The following is a 25,151-nucleotide window of genomic DNA, read 5'->3' as shown; positions in this document are numbered from 1 at the left end:
GGACACATTTGAGTCGACACAGCTGGGCTCAGGATCACAGGTCGCTAAGGTTGTGCCAATTCTTTACCAGTCTCTGATTATGCCAGAACTGGTGTATCTGAGTCCAGTCCTGACTAGCCAGCAGCCCCTGTAGATATGTAAGCAGAGTGGATGGTGGGTGACCGAGGGCTGCTACCTGGATTATCTGAAAAGCAACTCAAAAATCTCAGGAGACTGCAAGAGGGCTGTTCGCTGGAGGAGAGGCACATTGTCCCTCTCTGTGAGTACAGTGCTAATGGCCTGTGAAATCTTCCCGGGCTGAGGATCAAACTCATGTCCCCTGCATTGGCAAGCGGCTTCTCAACCACTGGACCATCAGGGAAGTCCTCTCATGATTCTGGCAGCTTACTTGCCTCCCATCCACCCTGTGCATTGGAAATCAGCCGGGGTTTTGCATGTTCTGTTGCCTCCAAGCCTCGTGCCTCCCCCACAGCTGCTGCAGTATTCTGTCTGCAGTGTTCTCCCTGCTAACTCCTGCTCAGGTTGTCTTTGTCTCTTCTAAGAGATCACCTATCTCAGGAGACTTTATTATAGTTTAGCCTGATCAGGAGCATCCTTCGGCCCTCCCTTTGTCCCACCGCTAGTGCCAACCACCTCCTCATTACTTGCTAGGTCTTGGCATCCAGGTTCCATCCACTCCTGGTTCCCAGGCTTGCCACTCAGGGCTGGCACCCAGTGAAGCCCAATAAAAGCTTGTTGACAAGTGGATGCTTTGGGTTGAAATATTTTGACCCTCCTCTTCTCTGTATTGAACAGTACAACAGTATTCATTGAGGGTCAGTTGTGTAGTTGACATAGTTCTGGGTGCCGTTTTCGGGGTGATGACCCAAACAAAGCAGTCCCTGTTCTCACAGAACGTTAGTCCAGTGGTCAAGACAGTCATTGAATCTAAGCTCCCTTTTCTAAAGGAGCCAGTTTGGTATGAAACGTGTGCTGTGATGTAAAGTGCAGGTGGCCGTAAGAAGTATGACAGGAGATGCTTCATGTATTAATAGATGAGGGCTCAGGAGGGATCTCGTGGAGGAAGGAACATTTAAAAGGAGACTTGAAAGTTACTTGAAAAATAATAGCCAAGTACGAGTGGGAGGAAAGAGAGCAGGAAGAAAGGGCAGGTATGAGGCCCTGGAAGGAGCAGCTTCATCCAGAAGCTGAAATAAGGCTGCTGTGACTGCTGGAAAGGTGAGCTAGGGCCAGATTCTCTTGCGTGTTACTGCTTGTGCTTGGATTTTCAGGCATGTGTGTGTGTGGTGTGTCTGCTCAGTCCTGTGTGACTCTGCAACCCCGGGGACTGTAGCCCGCCAGGCTCCTCTGTCCATGGGATTTCCCAGGCCAGAAGACTGGAGGAGGGTTGCCATTTCCTGCTCCAGAGGATCTTCTTGACCCAAGGATTGAACCCAAGTCTTTTTCATCTCCTGCATTGGCAGGCGGATTCTTTATCATTGTGCCTGGGAAGCCCTTCAAATGTGTGTGTGTGTGTGTGTCTCTCTGTGTATAATAATCACCTCTGTTCTGGGAAAAGTCTTGAATGAATAGAGTATTTTTCTACTGCAGTATTTGATTCTGTAGAGGTAACATTGTTTCATCAACAGAAGAAGCAACAGGGCTGTGGATACATTTTTGTTACTATCTACCACCTCTGTTGTTCTTCTGAAGCCAGGGATTCATGCACTTAAACCATGTTCTATTTGTGTTTGATTTTAAAATATCCATGTAAATTATATTTTTAAAAAGACTACCTGGTTCTGCATGGCTTCAGAGCGCCATTGAAGGTCTTGCATTGTAGCTTCTCCTGTCTCGGAGAATCACAGGCAGCCACACACAGACAAACCTCAGAGTTATTCCTGGTGCTTCTTATGCCTCGGGCAGTGCCTTGGACTTATACTCACCAGGTACCCCAGACCCTCCGCAAGGCTCTGTCCTTCCTCTCTGGATGCCTTCCACTGCTCTCCCAGGCTCTGCTTCCTCCTGGTTCCCTCTTCCCTCTGTTGTCAGCACAGCAGCCAGAGGGTCCTTTTAGGACCTAAGTCAGGGAGTGTCACTTCTCTGCTCAAAACTTCCCAGTGACTCAACTCCCTGTTTCACTCAGGACGGCATCCTGAGTCCCTGTGATGGCCTCCGAGCCCCTTCCTGATGCTCCAGCCACTCTGGACACCTGCCCATTCCTCCATCACTGCCCTCTGTCCCCCGCTCCCACTGTGGCCACCAGGCAGGGGCCTTTGGGGTATCTTCCTCTATCCGGAACATTCTTCCCTAGTATGTTTGCAGAGCAAAACTTCTCACCTGGGTTAAGTCTGTGCTTGTCACCTTCTTTAATCACACTTTAACCCCACAACTTCTCTGCATCACCTTCCCATGTACCGTGGACATAACTAATTTGTCCCTTCTTTCTTTATTTGATCCTCCTGCTAAAATGTAAGCTGCACAGATGCTGTGATTTTTATCTGTCCCTTCCACTGATGAATTTCAGTACTTAAGCTCCTCCCTAACACTCGGTGCTCTGTGATGACCAAGAGGGGTAGGATGGGGGGGGGTGGGAGGGAGGCTCAAGAGGGAGGGGATATATGTGTGCCTATGGCTGATTCACATCGTTGTACAGCAGAAACTAACACAACATTGTGAAGCAGTTATCCTCCCTACAAGTGAGTACATTCTTCTACTATTCTTCATGCTCCAAACTTTCAAAGAAAAAAAAATGCAGGCGTACCTTAAGAATAGGTGCAGGTCACTGCAGCAAGGAACTTAAGCAAGTTTGCTTCCTTAGGGACTTAGGAAGATTGCTTGTCTGTGAACATATAACTTGAGTGCAGTTGGTTCGGAATCTCGTGCATGGTGTGTGCACCCATGTTTGTGGGTGTGTGTGGTTGTGGTCATGCTTGTTTCCGTGTGCCCATGCCTGTGGTCATGTGTGCTTACATTTGTGGGCATGCATGGGCACACACTCATGTCTCTGACATGCATAGTTGTGGACATGCATGGCTGTGTGCGCATGTTTGTGGGCACACATGTATGCTTGTTTAAATAATTGCTCTAGCAGGTGTATCTGAACTCTGGCATGCAGAACTGGGGGCTCTGGACTTCGAGGAGGGACCTTGGTTCTGTCGTTTCTCGTGTCCTTCCCCGGAGTCAGTCTTTAATTATCCACCTCATTGTGCTAAAAGTGAAGTCTCCGCCGGATGTCAGTCTCCTGCTCAGCCGCCCTCTTGGACGTCCTCTCCTCTCCTGGGGGTCTGCGTGGCTGTGTTCTAAGAGCCGTGTGATTAGCACCAGCCCTTTAAAGTCACCCGGAGGACTCTTTGTCACAAGCACTGTTTCAAGTGCCTCCCCCTGCCTCAGATCTGGAAGGAGGCGGTGCCTTTTGTGAGCTTGCAGCTGGCTGCATTCATTTAGAGGTCATTTTTCCTCTGGTGTATTCAGAGTCCAGTTGAATTGGTTTGGAGTTCAGCGGGCTCCTCCTGACTCCCGCATGGGTTGACTGTGCTCTGTGTTCACTCCGGTCTCTTCCCAGCCCCGTAACAGACCACACAGACCTTCACCCGGGTCTTCACTTGTCAGGGTTAATGGCATCATAATGCATCTGTTGCCTGAACTCAGGCAGGGCAGAGTGGTACAGAGGATGAGTGTGCTCTTTGCAACCAGGTCCGGGTCCCAATCCCAGTTCTACTGCCTCAACAGATGGGCTGGTTTGACCAGGTTGACCTGTGACTTTCAGGTTCATCTCCTGGGAATTGGGATGTGGCACCTCAATAGCATAACTGCCAGGGTTGAATGCTGTCATTTATGTGACAGCATCCATCCTGGTGCCCGGTGCCTAGTAGACGCTCTCTGACTCCATTCCATCAACCCTGGATTCTGCCCCAGCACACACCCTCACCGCCCCTCCTGAAGCACATGTAACAGCAAAGTCTGACCTGGCCAGACTCATCCACCTCCACACCTTCGCTGATCTCTTTACCTGGGATGAGTGGTAGGTCACCTCTTTTTGTCATATACAGGTTTCTCTCTGAACTCCTGCTTCCCCTTAAAACTGAGTTCAGGGCATCACTGAGCAGACATGGGCTCAATCCCTGGGTCGGGAAGATCCCCTGGAGGAGGGCATGGCTGCCCACTCCAGTGAACTTCCCTGGAGAATCCTATGGGCAGAAGAGCCTGGAAGGCTGCAGTCCATGGGGTCGCACAGAGTAGGACATGACTTAGCATGCGTGCACAGCAACAAAAACAATCATCTCAGGGTTCTCAGGGGGATCACCCTGATTCTGTTACATTTCTTTATCTCAGCTTCAACTCAACCTGCCATAAAAGAAGTAGAAAACTAACCAAACCAAACAAACAAAACCCAGTGCTTTGGGAAGCACTCAGCAGGTCACTCAAGTGTAAAGACATTTTTTTTTTTTTCCTTTCAAGTTTTCACTCATTTGTCTTCAGTGTGAGGTTATTAAGGTTTGACTGTGTTATGCTCAGCTTCAGAAGATCTCTCTCTAGTGTGGGATTATGTGGTTTAACGAGTCTGACAAACCTTGTTTTTAATCCCATCTCTGCTGCTTCTTGGCTGTGTGGCCTTGGGGAAGTCAGTCAATCTGTCTGAACCTTTTTCCTCACCTGTAATCTCAGATAATGATGACTATTAGACCCGCTTTTAGAAAGAAGTGAAGCTGTTTTCTGTCATCCTGAAGATAGTAGGGCCATTTTATTTCTTGAGAACTAAGTCATAAAGTCAGCTACTTGGGGTTTGGCACATCATTGGTTAAAACCACCCAGAGACTCTCGATTAGTACCTTGTATGCCTGAGTCAAGTGACAGAATGCATGCTGAAGGACGCATGTGAGATATTTACTGCATTTATGATCTATGCCATTCATTACTCAGCTCTTCATGTTTTGGGGACTCTGTGTTAAGTCAGCAAACGTTCCCTAGCACCCACTATGTGTGATGTGCCAAGGACATGGGGATATAAATGACAGCTCACTCTGGAGGTGATCGATCGCCTCCAGGATACACGTCTCATTAAGAAAAAGTGGGGTGGGGAAAGGACATGGGCTTTGAGGCTGGGCACCCCACTTCAGTACTCTTGCCTGGAAAATCCCATGGATGGAGGAGACTGGTAGGCTGCAGCCCATGGGGCTGCTAAGAGTCGAACATAACTGAGAGACTTCACTTTCACTTTTCACTTTCATGCATTGGAGAAGGAAATGGCAACCCACTCCAGTGTTCTTGCCTGGAGAATCTCAGGGACAGGGCAGCCTGGTGGGCTGCCGTCTATGGGGTTGCACAGAGTCGGACATGACTGAGGTGACTTAGCAGTAGCAGCAGGATCTCAGTTCCCACTCAGCTAATTATGAGCAGCAGAGCCTTGGGAGAGCCACTTAACCTCTGAGGACTCATTTCCTTCATGGGTAAGATGAAGATGGCTGCACTTAGGTGGTTCACTGACCCCTGGACAGAAGGTGTCCTCCTGGACTGAGCTGCACTCACTGCAGGGTCAGGGCTTGGTGGCCGGAGGTTGTGCTCATTTCATTGGACAGGGCAGCACCTTCTGGTCGGACAGTGTTGAGATTGCGACCGTGCAGGGAGCTCTCTCCAGTGTCCTCTGTGGATCCAGACTGCCTGGGGCTGCCCTGCCCTTGCAGATGTTGGTTGGGTGTTTGTCTTGCCCAGTCCTCAAGGGCAGGGAGGACACTGGAAGTGGTGGATTGCTCTCCATAAAAACGACTGACATGGCCCTGAAGGGCCTATCCCAGCAGCCGGAGTTTTGAACTCAAGGCCCCTTGATTGTAGATTAAGGGAGAAATGTAAGAAAAGGCAACTGATAGTAAAATCGAGCAGCTGGTGCCCGGCTGCAGAAATACAAGCAGATGCCTCAGCTTTATCGTCAGAGAAGAAGGTGTCAGTGATGGGGTGGAGGGTGGTGGATGGTGGGGCAGGAGAGAGAGAATGGTTGGAGAGTTTGCTTAGGGAGAGACTGAGCAAACCCAGCCCATCAAGGAGCAGTCTTTTGCCCACCAGGGTGAGAGGCACCCCAGATTTAAGCTAGCATTCCTGGGTTCAGTGTGCCGCAGCTTTCTTAAGCTGCCTCTGCATTCTGCTCTTAAGCATTCGGGACTCTTTTCCCTTGTCTGTCTGTGCAAGTCATTTAACGTTTAGGTGGTGTCATCTGTCTCTTAACTTCCTGACCCGGGTCTCACTCGCGCTGAGCCCAGGGCTTGTCCACACGCACTTATCAGGCTTGTATTAGCATTCACAGCTGTGACCAGAGAGCGGAGGCTTGGCTGGGAGTCTTGTTGCCTTCTAAACACACCCCCCCTTCCTCTGAGCCTCATAGCCAAACAGAGAGGTCTTCTCACCCCAAGGCCTTGCTTTCTTCCCCACTCCTCCACTGGCAGAGACAATTGGCCTCATAGAAGGATATTTTGGTTTCAAAATACCTCCCCCATGGTAATTATAGAGCGCATCTCTTAGTCAAATGGAGCTCAGGGACTTCTTCGTGGTGGTTCTGTCTGAACGGTTTTGCAGTAATAAAGATCTGATGGGTGAGGAAGTGGACGTTTTTATGCAGAAAAGGAAATTCCTTGAAGTCTCCAGGACGCCTTCAAACTTCTGTTAGTTTTTATAGCAAAAGGCAATCAAGAGACATAGCAGCCAAGGGAAGAAAATTAAGCAGGGTAGTGACCATGTCTTCTCAAAAGAGACACGTTCTCCTTGGAAAGGGCTGGAAATTGGTCAGCGGTTCCTCCAAGAGAACAGTTGGTGAGGGTGTTTATGCATCTATCTCTGTGCACTCATCATCTTTCAAGCTGTTTTTAACACAGATTTAGTACCCACTTACTCGTCATCGTGGCACATGCATGATATATGACTCACACCAGATTCCTTGTGTATTTTTTCAGGAAGAAAGCAGAGTAGAAGGTAATATCATCCAAAATAATGTCTGAAGAATCTTGTATTTTCTGAGTAGACGTGGAGTGGAGGCACTTTTCATACATTATCACATTTATTCTTCCAACAGACCTACCAAATGGGTGTTGCTACCCCTCTTTGACAAATGAAAAAAACTGAGGCTCAGAGAGGTGCAAGATTTTCCCAATGTCACACTCCTGGCAGGTGGCAGAGCCAGGATTCAAACCCAGGTTTAACTCCAGATATTGGTCTTCCGTGGTGTTGCCCAATGCCTTCCACAAAACTACCTTTATTAGAATAATCGTGGTGATAATTAATTCAGCCAACAATTACTGAGGACTGACTCTATGCTGTGCTAAACTATCGTATGTCACCCTTAGGAAACACTAGCAGTTTGGTCTAATTGTTTATCTGCAGGTTGCAAGGGAGGAAATGGTAGCTCAGAGACATTGAGTAACTTTCTTGAGGTCAAACAGCTGGGAGGTGATGAATGTGGGACCAAACTCTCTTTGATTTCACAGTTGGTGTCTTTAGCCATCACACTTACATCCTCTGGTGCGGGAGGTTATCTTGGGTATCTTGCTGTTTATAATAGCAAATGGTGGTACTAGTGTAAAGAATTCTTCTGCCAATGAAGGAGACCTAAGAGGCAAGAGTTAGACTCCTGGTTTGGGAAGATCCCCTGAAGGAAGAAATGGCAACCCACTCTAGTATTCTTGCCTGGAGAATCTCATGGACAGCAGAGCCTGGCTCCGCTGGGCTCGGAAAGAGTCAAACATGACTGAGTGAGCACGCATACTAGAGTAAATATTTGGGAAATATGTATTTATAGTTCCTCCTACCCCATCCTGCAGTCCAGCCAAACTCAGCTCCCTACTGTTCTCACTCACGCTCTCCAGAAACCACCCCTCTGCAAGGTCTCCAAGTTGCTTTTCCACTTTAAAATATCATTCCATCTTCCTAGCATGGCCAAGATCTACCCATTCTTCAAGGGTGAGCCAAAATGGCACTGAGCTTCATCAGTTCTAACCTACACCTGTGAGATGGCTCAAACCCTACAGAAATCAGGTGAACTCACGCATAGATGCATCAGCTACGTGCAACATGAACACACTTCTGTTCCAGAGCACCCCTGCCTGCCAGGATCTCAGTCACGATCGGGGGCAAAGCCTGCACTCTAATACCTAAGAAGCACATCGTGGTTCTACTGAACAAGGGTCTAGCCTTATTTCCTGGAGACCAGCATTATAATGCGGGCATACTGAAAATGGGTGACATTCAAGTTACCCCTCTCTGCTCCAGCTACTCTGATGTCTTCATTGGGCTTGAACACTTGGCTTGCACTCCTGTCTCTTGACATAGGACGTCTCTCCAGTACACTGTGCTATTTTTAAGGATGAGTTTTAATTCACTTCCTCCTTGGGTGGACCCCTGCTTTGTACTGGAAGCAACATCTCACACTCTGAGCTAACCTTGCCCTTCATCTCATCTTCTTGAAAACTCAGAGAGCCTCCCTGTGATTAGAATAATTTGTGAAATCAATTTTCATATCTGCTGGACTGTAAGCTCTTTAAGGGTGGGGACTGTTTTCTCGTTTGTCTCTGGGCCCTCAGCCCCTGCCTTGATGCTTTGCACTTAGCATAGGTTAATTTCCAGTTGACCATAACTGAGTAGCAAGAATGTGGATAAAGTGGACACAAAGGTTGCAGATTTTTTCGCCATTATTATCACTGGCATGATGGAATGTTTGGATTCTTCCTGTTATTATGAGCCATCACTGCACCCCACGTACATTTGCAGGTGACCAGTATATATATGAAATGACCTTGATTTGTTTTAAGTTAATTTGTATTGGAGTATAGCTGCTTTACAATGCTGTGTTAATTTCTACTGTATGGCAAAGTGAATCAGCCATGTGCATACATATTTGTCCTCGTTTTTGGATTTCCTTCCCATTCAGGTCCCCACAGAGCACTGAGTAGAGATCCCTGTGCTGTGCAGTAGGTTCTCATTAGTTATCTATTTTACACACAGTATCAATGGTGTCAGTCAATATACATCAGTATCCATATGCATCCTGACCCTCCTCTGTCTCCTGTGGTGTCCACGTGTTTGTTCTACCTCTGTGCCTCTTTCTGTTTTGAAAATAAGATAATCTATTTTTTCTAGATTCCACATATATGTATTAGTTTGTGATATTTGTGTTCCTCGTGCTGACTTATTTCACTCTGTATGACGCTGTCTAGGTCCACGTATGTCTCTGCAAATGATTCAGTTTCATTCCTTGTTCTGGCTGTGTGATGCTCCTTTGTATATATGTGCCGCACCTTCTTTTCTTTATCTGTTGATAGACGTTTTGGTGCTTCCGTGTCCTGGCTGCTGTAAATAGTGCCGCAGTGAGATTGGGGTGCATGTGTCATTTTATTTTGAGTTGACCTTAATTTGAAATATATGAATATATTTTTATTTTTGGAGTTACATAGCCATGAGTTTATATTTCAGTTCTAGCGACAAGCTATAAGTCTATGAGTGTTTAGTTTTGTTTTTTATGAACTTCAGTTTCCTCAAAGGAATAGTAGAGGAGATAATGACCACCTTTTATGAGTATTATCCAAATAGAATGTGACACTGCATATTAAACATCTGGTATGGTGCCTGACTCAGACTGGCTTATAAGAAATATGCTTCCTTTATTTTTACTATGATATTGTGGTGGTTGTTAATATGTGCAGAGTATCCAAAGCTACAATAAGATAATTTAGTCATCTCTGTGTAGAGGGCCTTATCAGTTAATATGAAAATATATCCTAGAATTAAATTGTATGCAAATATATTGGTAGGGTGGGTTGGACAGTGGGCCAGAAGGAGCAGTCTCTTGTTCTAGCATGGTGTTGGCATGGTTTCTGCAAACCAGCTTGGTGGTCTTGGGATTGTTTTCTCTTTTGATGCATGTGCTTCTCAATGGCTGCATCTAGATAAGTCACGATTCTTTTAATAATTACAATTATAATTTTAAAAGGAGTTGGTGCTTCCCATGTCTTATGCACTGTGCCACGCGCTCTCCCTATAGGGCCCCATTTGTTCTTCACAACCATTAATTTTTAAGATGAGGAAATCAGTGCTCAGAGAGGTCAGATGAATTGCTGAAGGTCACTCATAAGAGATGAGCCAGTGTTTAACACCTGCCCTGTGAGGTACAAGCTCCAGGGTTGCATCCCATGCCTCTGACCTCGCTATACAAAAGACCTGTGAGTTGTGTTTGCTTTCCAACCCTGCCCCTATCTGCAGACAGCTTGGAACTTGTAGCTGGGTCGGGTCTCACCCATCAGAAAAATTCTCTCTGCCAGAGACCCTCACCCCAGTGTGATACCGCACAGTAGATTTTCTGGTCTGAGGTTTTAAATTACCCCTGTCATTTCAAGCTGCAGGAGAAGCTTGCAAGCCTGCTTCCACCCAATGTCATTTAATCAAGCAACACAAATGTGAAGAAAATCAAACACGGCCTCCAGTCAAAAAGGAGGAGAGCCTGCTGCCCTAGGTGTCAGGCATCCCATCCTAGCCTGGCTCTTGAGAAGGCGCCTTCATTTTACCTGCACAGGGTGCTTTTCTGGATGACATAAAGACTGGCGCTGACAACACTGACACACGGCCACTCGTGCACATTAGAAACCCCATCTGGCTGACTCATTAGGTGGGAACAACAGGTCCAGCAGTCAGTGTGAACGCAAACGGCGCAGGGAGATGCCAGGATGGGGAGGTGCATCTCAGTGCTCCAGCAGGCGCACGACCTCGTTTTTTACAGAAGCATTTCCAACGAGGCTCCTGGTGTTGCAGCTTTGCATTCCTGTAAGTGGCCTGCTTTTATGAACACAGGCGTTTGTTTGTGAACCCGTTAGGGTTGATGTGTAAAAGTAACAATAGCAAAAATAATATCCATCATTTTTGCAGCCCAGGGTTGCTCTTGTTTTTTATTTTTATCAGTGTCAGCTCCAGAAGGGAATTGATACATCCCTTGGTAAATGAGAAAACTGAAGTTCAGAGAGTTTAAATTGTCTTAAGTCACACAAAAGCATCATGGCTGTTGTTATTGCTGTTGTAGTTTTTTTTTTGTTTGTTTGTTTGTTTTTTGGCCATGCCGTGAGACATGTGGGATCTTAGTTCCCCGACTGGGGATCGAACCCACACCCCCTTGCATTGGGATTATGGATTCTGAGACAGTTCACAGTGTGAGTGCCACACACAGACCCTCTGGATCAACAAGGAGGAAAAGGATAAAGGAATGAGGAGGGTCCTCAACGTAAACATTACTGGAATCTGACTGAATTGTTATAATCATTGTTTGACCATGTAGAAATATCTAGATAAGTTTTGCTGAAATAGTAAAGTGATCTTTTCTTCAAGAAGTATCATTTGTTACTGGGGCCAAATGGCTTATAGTCCTGTCATGGTGGGTGGATACTGTCAGAATAGATGAATCAGTCTATGAGTGTGTAGTGAAACTATATCGGTCATTCTCCTAGGTCATTGTTATGGTTAAGTTTTCAGAACACTGAGCCTCTATTTACTGGCAGGCCTTTGCTGGTTTCCCTGCTATGCCAGGGAGTTTCACCTGAAAGCCAGCAGGTCTTCCACTTTGCTTTTAATTTGCCATAAATGGAATTTTATTTTATTTTATTTTTTGACTTACAAAGAAATTTTAATAGTTGCATATAAAAACATAAAAGTTGAAAAGACAGTCGAAAACAGTATGTTCTTCAGTTCAGTTCAGTCGCTCAGTCGTGTCCGACTCTTTCCGGCCCCATGGACCACAGCACACCAGCCCCTCCTGTCCATCACCAACCCGTGGAGTCCACCCAAACCCGTGTTTATCAAGTCGGTGATGCCATCCAACCATCTCATCCTCTGTCATCCCCTTCTTCTGCCTTCAATCTTTCCCAGCATCAGGGTCTTTACTCACATCAGGTGGCCAAGTAATTTGAGCTTCAGCTTCAGCATCAGTCCTTCCAGTGAATATTCAGGACTGATTTCCTTTAGGATGGACTGGTTGGATCTCCTTGCAGTCCAAGGGACTCTCAAGAATCTTCTTCAACACCACAGTTCAAAAGCATCAATTCTTTGGCACTCAGCTTTCTTTATAGTCCAAATCTCCCATCCATACATGACTATTGGAAAAACCATAGCTTTCACTAGATGGACCTTTGTCAGCAAAGTAATGTCTCTGCTTTTCAATATGCTGTCTAGGTTGGTCATAGCTTTTCTTCCAAAGAGTAGGCATCTTTTAATTTCACGGCTGCAATCACCATCTGCAGTGATTTTGGAGCCCAAGAAAATAAAGTCTCTCACTTTTTCCATTGTTTCCCCATCTATTTGCAATGAAGTGATGGGACCAGATGCCATGATCCTCATTTTTTGAATGTTGAGTTTTAAGCCGGCATTTTCACTCTCCTCTTTCACTTTCATCAAGAGGCTCTTTAGTTCTTCTTCCCTTTCTCCATAAGGGTGGTGTCATCTGCATATCTGAGGTTATTGCTATTTCTCTCAGCCATCTTGATTCCAGCTTGTGCTTCATCCAGCCCAGCATTTCGCATGATGTGCTCTGCATGTAAGTTAAATAAGCAGGGTGACGATATACAACCTTGACGTACTCCTTTCCCGATTGGGAGCCAGTCTGTTTTCCTTCAATCTCACAACTTTTAATTATGTCTGATGTTCAGGCCCTCCACTTTGAGGTTTTTACATGACCAGTAACAGGCAGAGTTTCAGAGTTCACGCTCTTAACCACTGTGCTATATTGACTCTGAAGACTCAAAGAAAGATGCTTCCTTTTGCAGCCATATGAACAAAGCCATATCAGAATAGAGAGTTCCATCTTGTGTCTCCCACTTGTATTATGAAGTACTCTGTGCCACAGGCATCTCTGAATCTTGTACCCCTAGACCCTCACCTTTCCCCAGCTCCACCCCAGCTATGAGGTTGGAGGATAGAGTGGGATCGTGTTTGGGGAGGATGTGTGTTTCACACCCGTCTTAGGTAACAGTAACACCAGTATTCTGTCTTTAATGGAATATGGGGTTTAGAATCAGCCAGGGCTTTACAGGCACTGCCCTGTTCACATCTCATGACAGTTCTGTGTCATTAGTGGTGTCATTGCCCACAAGGAAAGAAGCTCAGAAAAGGAAAGTTACTATCTCAAGTTTGTCTGCTTGGCTCTGGAACATTCTGGCTCCAGAGTCTTGATGTTGACCTTTCTGCAAGCACAGTGATTTGTGTTTTAAGTCATGTCAGACGTCCCTGGGTCAGAAAGGTGGTTTCATAATACTTCTGGTATGAAAGTGGTTATGACAAAATGCCATAGACCTCTGTATTCCCATTATAGAATAGTATTTCCACTTTGTATTTATTTTTATGTGGCCCATTTTTAAAGCCTTTATTGAATTTGGTTCAGTATTGCTTCAGTTTTATGCTTTGATTTTCTGGCCACGAAACACTGGAGCTTAGCTTCCTGACCAGGGATTGAACCTGCACTCCCTGCATTGGAAAATGAAGTCTCAAACACTGGACTGCCAGGAAAGTCCCTATTTCTAGTTCTGTTAATATTAGAAGAATCACACGTGGGTTCTGAGCCACTCACCCAGTTGTAGATGTTGGGGTTGGATTGTATATCCTTGTGGTTTATTGAGGGAATCTTAATGTGATTTATTGAAGGAATGAATTCATTCATTCATTCATTCATTCGTGCATTCCTCTGGCACTGAATGAATGTCAGCTCTGTGTCAACACCATGTTAGTTGTTGGAAATAGAAGAATAGGGTGTGGCTTGTCTCCCCCAGAAGCTGGATATTTCTAATCAACTAATAAGTGATGTTTATAAGATGTTTTTCTTCCCTTTGTATGGTGCTCTTAGTAACAGCTCTAAGAAACATAGACGCAAAAAGCAGCATTCGTATTCTGACTGCATTTTTGAGAAAACAGACAAAAAATACATTAGTGATCAGAATAAGTGGGGTTAGGCTTCTGGGGAAAAATGGACAATGGGGAAATTTAAGTGAGCTTATGAATGTTAAAGCACCGGGCTTTGCTTCCACCACAAATAAGAACTTAAATTTTAGTCAAATGGTCAAAGGTTCATATAGTCAAAGCTATGGTCTTTCCAGTAGTCATATATGAATGTGAGAGTTGGACCATAAAGAAGGCTGAACACTGAAGAATTGATGCTTTTGAACTGTGGTGCTAGAGAAGATGCTTGAGAGTCCCTTGGGCAGTAAGGAGATCAAACCAGTCAGTCCTAAAGGAAATCAACCCTGAGTATTCCTTGGAAGGACTGATGCTGAAGCTCCAATACTTTGGCCACCTCATGGGAAGGGGCGACACATTGGAAAAGACCCTGATGCTGGGAAAGATTGAGGGCAGGAGGATAAGGGGGTGACATGAAATGGTTGGATGGCGTCATGGACTCAATGGACATGAGTTGGAGCAAACTCCAGGAGATAGTGAAGGACAGAGAAGCCTGGTGTGCTGCAGTCCATGGGGTCGTAAAGAGTAGGACATGGCTGAGTGACTGAACACTGACCACTGGTGTTTTAATCCCCACTAAATCTTGCCGTTAACTAGCTGTGTGCCTGCAGGAGAATTATGTAATCTTTCTGAGTTGCAGTTTGTATATTGTTAACATAGAGATAACCTTTCCTGTCTATTTGTTTTGTCATGAGGAGGGGATTTGAAAGCCTGTACACATTAATCTATTATTGCTGTAATACATCACCACAAACTTAGTCTTAACACAATGTAAGCTTATTATCTACCAATTCTGGAGGACAGAAGTCTGAAATGAGTCTCTCTGGGCTAAAATAAGAATGTTGGCAGGACTGTGATCCTTTGTAGAGTCTCTAGGGGAGGTTCTATGAACCTATCTTTTCCAGCTCCTATAGGCTGTCCACATTCCTTGGCTGGTGGCCCCTTACTCTTCACAGCCAGCATGGATGATAACCTTTCTCACATTGCATTCTTCTGTCACTCACTCCTCTTTCACTGAAAAGAAGCCTGATGAATGCTTTGGACACACCCAGGTAATCCAGAATAATCTCCTGATTTTTTAAAAAACTTATAAAACTTTATTGATTCACTTATTGGCATTATTTTAACTTTTAAACACCATATTGGAAAAAATTAATGAGGATAGTCCCATTAAAAATGTGTTGTACGTTTTTCCTTTGTTAAGTAGTCCTCAAAATCATAGTTTTTATAGGTTATATAATTGTCATCATAGGATTTTATTTAACCATTTCTTTGTTGTTCTAATTTTTCACTATTATAAAAATCACACACACACTTTTAAAGTTAGATTCCTAGGGACTTCCGTGGTGGTCTAGTGGTTAGGACTCCGTACTTCCACTGCAGGAGGTACAGGTTTGATCTCTGGTAGGGAGCTAAGATCCTGCATGCTGTGCAGTGCAGCCAAAAAATAAAAATAAAGTTAGATTCCTATTGAACTATTGCGTCAAGGAAAATAAAAATGTTTGATATTCTTGCCAAATTGCTTTCCAGAAAGGCTATCATGATTTTTCCATTCTACCAACAGTGTACAAAAGTACAGCTCTCATTATACTTAAAATACTTTTTTTTCTTTGATTAGCAACTGTAATTCCACCTGCAACCTTAATTCTTCTTCAAAGGTTCTGAAGATCAGGATGTAGCTATCTTTGGAAGGGACACTATTCTACCTGCCACATTACGTAAGGGTCATAGTTCAGTGTCACTTTTACAGGTGGAAGCCAATAAAGGATGCCTGTTTTCCTCTTATTTCCCAAAAGAGCCCTTTGCAAATCTAGACTATTCAAATATACTGGCATGTAGTCTGAAGGTTTTCGCTTCCTGGTCTTCTCTTCTCCATCCCTTCTGACTGGGACTTACTCCCATCTTCTCCTACTGCTTGTTCACTCCCCAAGGATTGGTGCTAACTACTCCCTTCTTCATGGGGTCTTCCTTGAGTCATCACAACTCGAAGAAGGTGACTTTAAAATGGTTAAAGTATATCTATTTGAAGCAATAAGGTCTAGGAGATGCACTAACATTATTTACTGAATATGTGAACTTGGACAGATGCCTTCATTTCTAGCTTTCGTTTTCTAATCTTGAAGATGGAAGTCAGGAAGTGCAGCAAAGATTTCCTGAAAGAATCAAACAAAACCATCTATGTCATAGATGTCATGGTTTATGAGTTTATGGCCTGACAGAAACTTGTTTTCAGAAAAAAGATAATTGCTCAAGGGATGGAAACATTCTGTGTAATCAAGACAGAAGCCAAATGGGCCAACTTAATTGAAACCTGTTTCTTTCAACATATGCCTATAAAACATCTGAAGTTCAAGATGACTAGTTCCTGGAAATAAGGTTCAGTACCATTAGCGCTTTTAAGGAGCACAATTCAGATAATGCTCCGGAGTTGATAACAAAAGAATTATAATTTGTGCAACAAATATGACTCTTATCAGATATAATAGGCAAAAACAAATTACTGTTGTTTCTCAAGTTAGAACCTCTTTGCTTTTTGCTAACTTAACTACTTTAGCTAAGTAGTTTGAGTCCTCCAAAACTCAGTGTCTTCTTTGGTTGACACTTGAGATAATGTTTTCTTTTACAAAGACTTTATTGCTTAGTCACTAAGTCCTGTGTGACTTTTTTGCAATCCTATGGACTGTAGCCCACCAGGCTTCTCTGTTCATGGGATTTCCCAGACAAGAATACTGGAGTGGGTTGCCGTTTCCTCCTTCAGGGGATCTTCCCAACCCAAGGATCAAATTTACATCTCCTCCATTGGCAGGTGGATTCTTTACCACTGAGCCACCAGGAAAGCCCTATGAAGCCTTTGTGGAGGACCAAACAAGAATACATACATGAGAGTTCCTAGGATAAGTCCTAGCACAGAGATGCTTAATAAAGCTTGAGCATTATTGTAACTGCTCTGAGCATAATCCAACAGAAAAGCAATGCATAGCCTCTGGCAATAATTGACCTATTTTATGTTTGGAGAGGAAACCATTTGAATATTACAACTGCTGCTGCTGGTGGTGGTGGTAGGATTTGTGCCTCTTCCTTTGATGATGAAATTATTAAAATGCATTGGTCTTTTATTATAGAAACACTAAAAGTGACATCTTGTATTTGTATAAATCAGAGTTTGCCAACTGCTGGCCCATGGAGATTCAGCCTGCAAGTGTATTTTATCTTGTCAGCACAGGGCTTTATTGTTAACACGGTGGCTGTGGTTGCTGCTGCTAATTGTTTTTGCTGTTGCTCTTGGCATTGTCATTGATTTATGAACCAACATTCAAAAATTTTAAAATGGTTTATTAAAAATCTGAATTACTGTCTTCCTTGGAAAAATAAAATGGTCTAGCATTACACAGCCAGCATTTCTGCACAGTGGTCATTAACTATTGCTAAGTAGCAACTGTCTGCTGTAGACAGCGCAAGAACCTTCCCCTCTGCCTCTGTCTCTCTGACTCAGATGCTTCCTCTCTGGATTTCATGATGGTGGTAAAAGATCCTAGCAGAAACACAGGGTTATGTTCCTGACAGCATCTGGTCATGTTCTCATCACCTGATCAATATATAGCTTGTTTAGGTGTGTTTCTGTTTATAGCTGTATGTGGAAACACCTAAAATAAGTGTGTATATATATGTGCCTTTACATGGGCTTCCCTGGTAGCTCAGCTGTTAAAGAATCCACCTGAAATGCAGGAGCTGCTGCTGCTGCTGCTGCTGCTGCTAAGTTGCTTCAGTCATGTCCGACTCTGTGCGACCCCATAGATGGCAGCCCACCAGGCTATCCCGTCCATGGGATTCTCCAGGCAAGAACACTGGATTGGGTTGCCATTTCCTTCTCCAATGCATAAAAAGTGAAAAGTGAAAGTGAGGTCACTCAGTCATGTCCGACTCTTCGCAATCCCATGGACTGCAGCCCACCAGGCTCCTCCGTCCATGGGATTCTCCAGGCAAGAGTACTGGAGTGGGGTGGAAATGCAGGAGAGCCCAGTTCAATTCCTGGGTCAGGAAGTTCCCCTGGAGAAGGGATAGGCTACCTACTCCAGTATTCTTGTGCTTCCCTGGTGGCTCAGAAGGTAAAGAATTCACTTGCAATGCAGGAGACCTGAGTTTGATCCCTGGGTTGGGAAGATTGCCTGGAGGAGGGTATGACAACCCACTTCAGTATTATTGCCTGGAGAATCCCTATGGACAGAGGAGCCTGGTGGGCTACAGTCCATGGGTTTCCAAAGAGTCGGACATGACTGAACGACTAAGCACAGTGTAGCATATATACATATATATGTATCTGCCTATACAAATATATTCATCTGATTCATTAACATTGAACTCATGGCTGACAGCCGTGTAACTCATTCCTAAGTGAAGCCTACCTGAACACCCTCTTTTCTGTGTCAGGCACATCGCAGGCTTCTTGCTTTTAGGGACACTAGACAGCACTTTAGCTCTATACTCAGAGGCCATTTTAAATATCAAAATAAAAGCTCCAACCAAAAATGTCTGCTTTCTTGAGACACAGGACCAGGAAGGAAGCAGCTGCAGTTCATTCAGTCGCTCAGTCACGTCTGACTCTTTGTGACCCCATGGACCGCAGCACACCAGGCTTCCGTGTCCATCACCAACTCCCAGAGTTTACTCAAACTCATGTCCATTGAGTCGGTGATGCCATCCAACCATCTCATCCTCTGTGGTCCCCTTCTCTTCCTGCCTTTAATCTTTCCCATCATCAGGGTCTTTTCCAATGAGTCAGTTCTTCACATCAGGTGGCCAAAATATTGGAGTTTCAGCTTCAGCATCAGTCCTTCCAATGAATATTGGACTGATTTCCTTTAGGATTAACTGGTTGGATCTCCTTGCAGTCCAAGGGACTCAAGAGTCTTCTCCAACACCACAGTTCAAAAGCATCAATTCTTCAGTGTTCAGCTTTCTTTATAGTCCAACTCTCACATCCATACATGACTACTGGAAACACCATAGCTTTGACTAGACGGACCTTTGTTGACAAAGTAATGTCTCTGTTTTTAAATAGGAAGCAGCCCAGCAAGACAGAAAAGTTTTGACAATAGTAGTTCTGTATGAGCCAAGCAGCATAGGAAAAACTGTGGCTTGACCTCCACCCACACCAGCAAAGGCCGAGTGGGACCCTGGATGTCCAATGTTGCCAGGCTGTAACAAGCACCTCCCCCCTCTCTGCCAGCAAGAGAAGGTCTCAAATAGAGAGCTAGGTTTTCCCTACGAGCAGGCGGTGATGGGAACCAGAACTCCACCTGGCCTGGTTTAAACACAGACCACATGGGGAGCCTGGACCTGTAGCCCCACACAGCAGTCAGAGGTCACCCTGGAGATCCTTGACAAAGTTTCAAAAGTAATTCTATAAAGCCTTTCCAATAAATAGTCCTGAAGCAACCGGACACCCATAGGCCCCAATAAGACGAAACAGAAACTTAGCTTATCTCACTCCTCATGTAAAAATGACCTCAAAGTGGATCATAGACCTCAATGAAAAATAGAAAGCTTTTAGGAAAACAAAATAGAGGAGTTTTGGGATCTAGAACTAAGCAGAGTTTTTAAACCTGACACAAAACACATTACCCATAAAAAATGGTGAATTCAGCTTCCTCGAGATTAAAAACCGTTGTTTTTTAAATGTGCTGTAGAGAGGAATAACAGATGAACTACAGTGAGAAGTTTGTGAGGCAAAAGAATATCCAGAAAACCCACCACCATGCCTTTCCTTGGACCTTGAGGTCCTAGACGGTTTGCTTTCTTCTTCACCTTTGAGAACCTCCTTTTGTTTCTTTTTCTGTACACTGTGTAGAACTTTTGGCTATGGTTAGTGAGAATAGGGAAAAATATGTCTACTCCATATTTCCTGGAAGCAGAAGTTATGACAGATCTTTTTCTTTCTTTCTTTTGGGGCTACCCTGGTGGCTCAGGGGGTAAAGAATCTGCCTGCAATGCAGGAGACCTCATTTTACAGATACAAACAGCTCAGAGAAGGTGTGTGATGTCCTCAGAGTCACCCAGCTCTCACGTGACGTCACCCAAGCCGCACGAGTGCAGTGCCTGTGTTCTCTGCTCTCGGTCTCCTTGGATCACCGTATACCCATGAACGCATCAACAGGGACCTTCTCTGACTGTATTCACATGCAACGGACTCAGTCGCAGAATAGCTCCCAGCTGTGAGTTCAGTGAGCCATGAGAAACTGATGCGTGTTCATAGTCTATTTTACTTCTATTTCAGTTTGCTTCATTCAAAGTCTTTTACCCAATGGGTTTGAAAACAGTGGAAGGGGAGGACAATGATAGGCCAGACGTGTTCTTGCAAATGAAAGGATCGTTAATTGCGAGGTGCAGAACTTCCAAACATGCTTCAGCACATGTGGCAGAAGAGGACAAATAAGAGTCTCTCGACAGCATGGGAACCTGCTCGACATTCTGCAATGACCGAATCTAGAAATGGGGGTGACGTGATAAAACCCAGAGCGTAGAAATACACTGGTGACATTGTTTGCTGATACCCCCAGGATTGGCAGCTCAGCTGCTGTGTTTCTAAAGGAAATATTTGTGTTGCAATGTGATAGCAGTTCAGTTCGTGTATGGATTGTCCATCATGCACGCAAATCCTATTTTCTGTAAAATGGACTTTTTCACCTAAAAACAGGCCATCTCTCATAACGTACCTGTGGCATATGACTTATCGCTCCCTTGTTCCTATTTCTATTACCACAACCTTTTCTGTGTCTCATAGGATCCTCAGATGTACTCAACTTCCTGTCTCCATCTTGGCCCATCTCATCCCTCCCTGACAGTGCTGGCAAAATAAATCTCTCTCTGATGCTAGACGATCATGCATGCCATCCAGAAACTAGCCTGTTGCCTACAGTCTTTAGGATTAAGTCTAGGTGTTTTTAGAAGCAGGCAATAATAAGTCTGATATTCAGCAGCCTGTCCTCTGTTCTTTTCTTAGGTATTATCAGATCCGAGTGACCTTGAAGGTGTCCTCAAGGATCCCCCACAGACTGAGCGCCTCCATCGTTGGGCAGACAGGTGAGCAGGAGGATAACAGTGGGGCACTTGCTGCCCACTGGTAAGCCTTCATTTATCCCTGTAAACCAGGGCTTAGCAGGGCACATAGAGGCACTCAGTGAACCATTGTTGATTGTTGAATAAGTGGATTTTGGAAATGTAGACCCACTGTTGCTTTGGCCCTGTGTTATTGCAAAGGGGACCTGACTAAAAGAAAACAAAAAAACAAAAAACTCTCCTAGGAGCAGCTGGTATCTGAGGATAATCCTGGCTGTGAATGCAGGCTCAGTTGCTCAGGTGTGTCTGACTCTTTATGACTCCATGGACTGTAGCCTGCCAGGCTCCTCTGTCCATGGAATGTTCTGAGCAAGAATACTGGAGTGGGTTACCATTTCCTCCTCCAGGGGATCTTCCTGACCCAGGGATCGAACCTGAGTCTCTTGGGTCTCCTGCATTGGCAGATCGACTCTTTACCACTGAGATACCTGGGAAGCCCCAAACCTGGCTGTAGAGGTTGGCTAAAATCAAATCAGGGAGGAAGAGGATGGGAAATGGCATCTAGCTGGTAGGTAAGAAGCCTGCTGTCAAAGAAGAGTTAATAATCAGCTCGGTGTATGGGACTGAGTCAGTAGGCAGGTGTGGTAGCACTTTCTGTGCACAATAAGAAGTCAAAGGCAATCCTCCTTGGGAAGAAGGATTGCCAAGGACAATCCAGGTTCTAACCTTGGAGCATTAGTTAGGTATCCCAGGCGATCAGCAAGTTCAATGTGATAGCATTGAGTCAGAAATACAGAACTTATTACATAAAAAGTAAAGCTAGACATCAAGATTATATTCTGGCAGAAGTATTTGCATTAGTAAGTTTGGGAGAATGTATATATAGATCAACCAGACCTTAAGAAGGAGGAGACATACTTTGGAATGGAAGAGAGAGAAGGTAAGGAGACAAAAAGACAGAACAGTGTAAAAGCTGCTTGACTTTCACTCTACAAGGTAGCCAAGAATATTGTAGAAATCAAATTTAGTAAGGTCAAGAGTTCTGGTCATTCATAGCTACATTTCCAAAAATTAATTTTGGGTTGCCTTGGCAATTATATTACCCCGTTGTTGGCAGTGATATTATGGCGAGTAGAGTTGTAGCAGTTGAATGACTGCAAAGTTAGGGTAGATGTGGTGGTCTGTTTAGCTCCTCCTTGGGGGAGGTGTGGGAGATGCAGGGTAGAGGGAGCTTATGTGGACCATGCAAGGGACAAGCCAGGGAGGCCAATAGTTTACGGGCAACAGGCTGGCTGGGGCCTATGATTCAGAAAGAGAAAGACCCTGGAGACCGCTAGCTTCTCCCCTGACTCTGCATAGAGTTAAGCAGTAAGTAGTAGTCAAACCCCCACATTTCCAAGGAGGTCCTTCTCCTCCACTCTGCACTCCTCCTTTCTCCGGGGAATGTCAGGCATCCGAGACTGGAGGTCACCCCCTCGCCTATGTCCTGTGCTCATTCAGGTGCCTGCGGGTTCCCCCTGTGCTGCCAGCTGTATTATGCCTCCTCCCACCACAGCTTCTGCCAGAAGAAGGTTCGTGGAGTTGACTGAGGAAGTAGGACGCTTGAACCCTGATGCTGCATGAACTAGTCATGTGATCCCAGGCCTTGACAATTTGAGCTTCACTTCCTCACCTGAAACATGAGGATAAATATCCGTCCTCTGTAGGGCTTTGTCTTACACATTATATATCTGTTTTTGCTTGTTTGGGGCCTGTCTTTTCTTCTTGGTGAGCCTGGCCAGAGGATTGTGCATTTTGTTTACCCTTTCAAAGAACCAGATCTTGGTCTTACTGATTTTTTAAAAATCTCTATTTTATTTATTTCCTCTCTGATCTTTATTATCTACTTTCTTCTGCTAACTTTTGGTTTTCTTCGTTCTTCTTTTTCTAATTCTTTTAGGTGGTGGGTTAGGTTGTTTGAGATCTTTCTTCTTTCTTAAATAAGGCCTATATTGCTATGAATGTCCCTCTAAGAACTGCTTTTGCTGCATCCCATCGATTTTGTATGGTTGTGTATCTTAGAGATTATAAATGTAAAGGGCACTTTACATGTTATAGAGGTTATTAAAGGAAATGTCCCAGGTCAGAAACAGAACCTTTTTCAAAAATTTTTAAAATTATTTTAAAACTTTTTTGGAAAATTATTATTAATTGCAGGATAATTGCTTTAAAATAGAAATAGGAAAAACTCATTGTGTCTAGTGAGGCAGAATTCAGGAGTGGTACAGGCCGCACATTCCAAAATTTCCAGGTTCAATTCCTGCTTCTGACACTTCTCAGCCTTCTGGATTTAGAAAAGTTATTTCACCTGTATGATTTCTTGGATTCTTCATCTATAAAGTTGGGCTGGTAGAAGGTCCCTACCTCATAGGTTTGTGTTAAGGTTTGAATGAATTATGCAAGGAAATGACTAGAATGGTCCTGACCCATAGTAAGCTCACAGTGACCACCAGCAAGAGTCAGTGACGCTCTTACACGTTCAGCAGTTGTTTAGTTAGTAGCATCTGCCGCAAGTTGGTGTTGTGGAATGCATCCCTGGGGATGAGGAGATGCTTTCCTGCTCTGGAGGCACCCAGTCTTCATGGGGAGACAGAAGTGTCACAGTAATTAATACAGTAGAGGTGGAGGCTGAGATGAGATTTTTGTCTCCCAAGGCACAGCCAGATGACACAAAAGCACTGCTGCTGCTGCTGCTGTGTCTCTTCAGTCGTGTCCGACCCTGTGCGACCCCATAGACGGCAGCCCACCAGGCTCCCCCGTCCCTGGATTCTCCAGGCAAGAACACTGGAGTGGGTTGCCATGTCCTTCTCCAGTGCATGAAAGTAAAAAGTGAAAGTGAAGTCGCTCAGTCGTGTCCGACTCTTAGCGACCCCATAGACGGCAGCCCACCAGGTTCCTCCGTCCATGGGATTCTCCAGGCAAGAGTACTGGAAACTAAAGCACTAGGAAGCCATAAACCCAGTGCTGTTCACACGGAGGATGTTGCCGCATAAATTAAGGGGCAGAATTATGCAGTCTTGTTCTCTTTGAAAATATGTTCCTTCTCTGGTAGCCATATGATATGAAATGTGCTTTAATTACGCAGGTTTAGATTTAGATTCTGCTTCTCTGGATGGGACTTACTTTCTCATTGGGTTTTCCAAGGTCGGTGTTTATGATTTCATTTTGTGAATAAGGAAAAATAGTAACTTCCCCTGGGAAATGTAGTCATAATTGATATACTACAATGTTTCTTTTCTCAATACTTTTTAAAAAGGTGACTTGGGAAAAATTGCTCAGGTAAATGGATGGCTCCTTCTTGTCTGAGTTAGCAACGTATCTTGTGGAATAGACTAGGACAGTCTCTGAGCTTGCACCAGGTAAGAGTTATCCTCCCCAGGCCTTCTAGAAAGACCCCCACATTACAGTAGGGACATGTGTGTAAAGAGGTGAATACACCCCCACGGCAACAGTGCATCCCTCTGTTCACGGCACTGGGTGCAGGGCATCAAAGGAGCTTGTTTTCTGTGGATGTGGATGTGTGCATGATTTGGGCTTAGACGTCAGTACGATTCTAAAGGCCACTGGATCTTGGTCATCACCAAAAATATAAAAGTAAAAATTGTAGGTGATCCTCTAATGTTTCACTGAAGCCAGGATGGTTCTAGCTCTTCCAAAACTTTTCAGATTCCTCCTATAAGCCAAAATCCTAAGCGTTGAGAGATACAGAGATGAATGATGGTGAATAAAAACATGAGGGTTACAGTATTCTAGGAAGAGAAACCAGAAGTAAGAATTTTTTTTTTTAATGTGATTCTGCTTGATTTGAAGGCTTGCATTTTGTGGGTTTCACAGATTTGTTTTCTGAGTTCAGGGTTACAGGTAATTGTCTGTGAATGAATGTTATGTATACTTACCCTTGGCTGTTTCCTTTCACCCAAGTGATGGTATTTAATAGGTTTTGCAACCCTTCCTACCTGGAGATGTCAAAAAATATTATTTTCTCTTAGGGGGATGATCAGTTAAGTCATATATGGGGGAGGGACACTGCTTAAACTTACTGAGGCTGTGTTAAGTGGTTCGGCACAAACAGACATCTGCTAGTCACTGCTCATCAAAGCAAGAGAAAAGGG

At 44.5% G+C, this 25,151-nt stretch overlaps 1 protein-coding gene across 1 annotated transcript in view; it reads left to right on the top strand.

Moving 5' to 3' along the window:
- FAM135B (family with sequence similarity 135 member B) overlaps positions 1-25,151 on the top strand; it is a 225,651-nt gene that overhangs the window by 87,208 nt on the left and 113,292 nt on the right. The window contains exon 3 of the mRNA XM_086335602.1: positions 20,945-21,024. Within this exon, the coding sequence (XP_086191728.1) occupies positions 20,945-21,024 (80 nt within the window). The remainder of the gene's footprint in view (positions 1-20,944; positions 21,025-25,151) is intronic.

The sequence above is a fragment of the Bos grunniens genome, chromosome 14 (genome assembly GCF_055505025.1).
Source record: "Bos grunniens cultivar Pamir isolate PY7600 chromosome 14, Bosgru_T2T1.0, whole genome shotgun sequence".
In the NCBI taxonomy this organism is placed as follows: domain Eukaryota; kingdom Metazoa; phylum Chordata; class Mammalia; order Artiodactyla; family Bovidae; genus Bos; species Bos grunniens.
The sequence above is the reverse complement of the archived record's forward strand: the minus strand, read 5'-3'. Positions and strand labels throughout refer to the sequence as shown.